At 30.8% G+C, this 1,666-nt stretch overlaps 1 protein-coding gene across 1 annotated transcript in view; it reads right to left on the bottom strand.

Moving 5' to 3' along the window:
- Positions 1 to 1,666, bottom strand: part of LOC107706113 (rho GTPase-activating protein 19-like) — a 17,548-nt gene that overhangs the window by 9,254 nt on the left and 6,628 nt on the right. The window contains exon 4 of the mRNA XM_016509695.1: positions 120 to 329. Within this exon, the coding sequence (XP_016365181.1) occupies positions 120 to 329 (210 nt within the window). The remainder of the gene's footprint in view (positions 1 to 119; positions 330 to 1,666) is intronic.

The following is a 1,666-nucleotide window of genomic DNA, read 5'->3' as shown; positions in this document are numbered from 1 at the left end:
TAAGACGACCGCGTTTTTTCAGATGTATTTCCAAGAAAAAAACATTGTCTTATATTCGGGTCAATGCGGTAAATGAAAACTTGTTGTCAAAATGAAGAGTGGTGAGTGCTCTGCCGGACCTGTGATCTTCAGGTGAGCGTGCAGGTGCCGCTGGGTCAGCAGGGGCTCGGGCAGCTCCCCCAGGAAGCTCTTGAGGAGCGTGGCCACATCGTTGGGATGGAAGTCACCGGAGGAGAAGTCGATGTCTGCACCGCTGTTGAGCTGCTCTCTCAGCGTCTGCTGTCTCAGGCTGTTCCCAGGAACCCGAAACAGACCCTCCACATGCAGATCTGCAGGACAGCAACCAGCTCTTCACTCTTTACTTTGTTATTCATTACACAAACGCAAAATATAGTTGAATTTTACAGTGGATGTTACAAAAGACACGGTCACATTCAGTTTGGCAAAATCCAGTCATTTTAACAGAAATCCAGGCAGTCAGGAAATTCGATATTTGGTTTCATATTAAGAATAATATTTATCACAATAATGTCAAAAACGACAGTAACAAGCATGATTTTGTTTTTAAATAAATCACACACATAAATAATAATTATAATAAATAATATTAAATCTCACTAATTATAACAAAAATGTATGTAGTGTATTATCATAGTGTTAATAATAATAATAACGGTATGATACATACATATATATATATATATATATGTATTTTTTTCCACAAAAATATAGCAAAAAATTTATGTATTGTATTATCATACTGTTAATAATAATAATAATAATGGAATGAAATACATTATTTTTTAAATAATCCAAAATTATAGCAAAAATGTATGGTAATAGAATTTTTACCATTAAAAAAAAAAATCACCTCAAGGGTCTCTTGTTTAAAAACACAGGAAAACAATCAGTCAAGCTATCTCTTCATAGTTTACTTTGCATAAATCAATGTTATTATTTTTAAAACAGAAAAAGTATTGAATTTTATAATGGCTGTTTAAAGGTGCAGCTACATCTGTTCAGCTAAATTTTGCAAGCAAAACAATTGAAAAAATAAAAAACTTTAAAAAAAAGAAACTAAAAAAAAAAACATCAGGTTTATTGTGTTCATTTGTAGGGCTGCAAAATTTGGCTTAAAATGTTGTGATTATACATCAATATAAGTCAAGATAATTATTATAAAGATTATTATTATTACTAAATAAAGATATTAAAGGGTTAGTTCACCCAAAAATGAAAATTCTGTCATTAATTACTCACCCTCGTGTCGTTCCAAACCCGTAAGACCTTCGTTCATCTTCAGAACACAAATTAAGATATTTTGATGAAATGTGACAGACATTTTTGGGTGAACTAACCCTTTAAACTAAGAATCGACTATTGTAACAAAACCATTTAATTATAAAAAAATAAAAATAAAGTATTTAAGAATAAATATACAAATTTGAATATAGTAGTAACAATAATAATACTAATTTTGTTTTATAGAGCACTTTTATTTATGGAAAATCTGGTGTGAATTTGCAATGTTGCTTTTTATGTGACTTTCAATGTGAGCTGTGCTTAGTTTAATGAACCTTTTTTGCCTGTAAAATTTCACCATTTTGTTAACGTGACTGCACTTCAAGGGCCAAATTTACTAAGTCTTTTTTTTTTTTTTTTTTTT

Source organism: Sinocyclocheilus rhinocerous, unplaced genomic scaffold (genome assembly GCF_001515625.1).
Source record: "Sinocyclocheilus rhinocerous isolate Xijiao unplaced genomic scaffold, SAMN03320098_v1.1 scaffold3004, whole genome shotgun sequence".
NCBI classification, from domain to species: domain Eukaryota; kingdom Metazoa; phylum Chordata; class Actinopteri; order Cypriniformes; family Cyprinidae; genus Sinocyclocheilus; species Sinocyclocheilus rhinocerous.
This window is presented reverse-complemented; position numbering and strand designations above follow the sequence as displayed.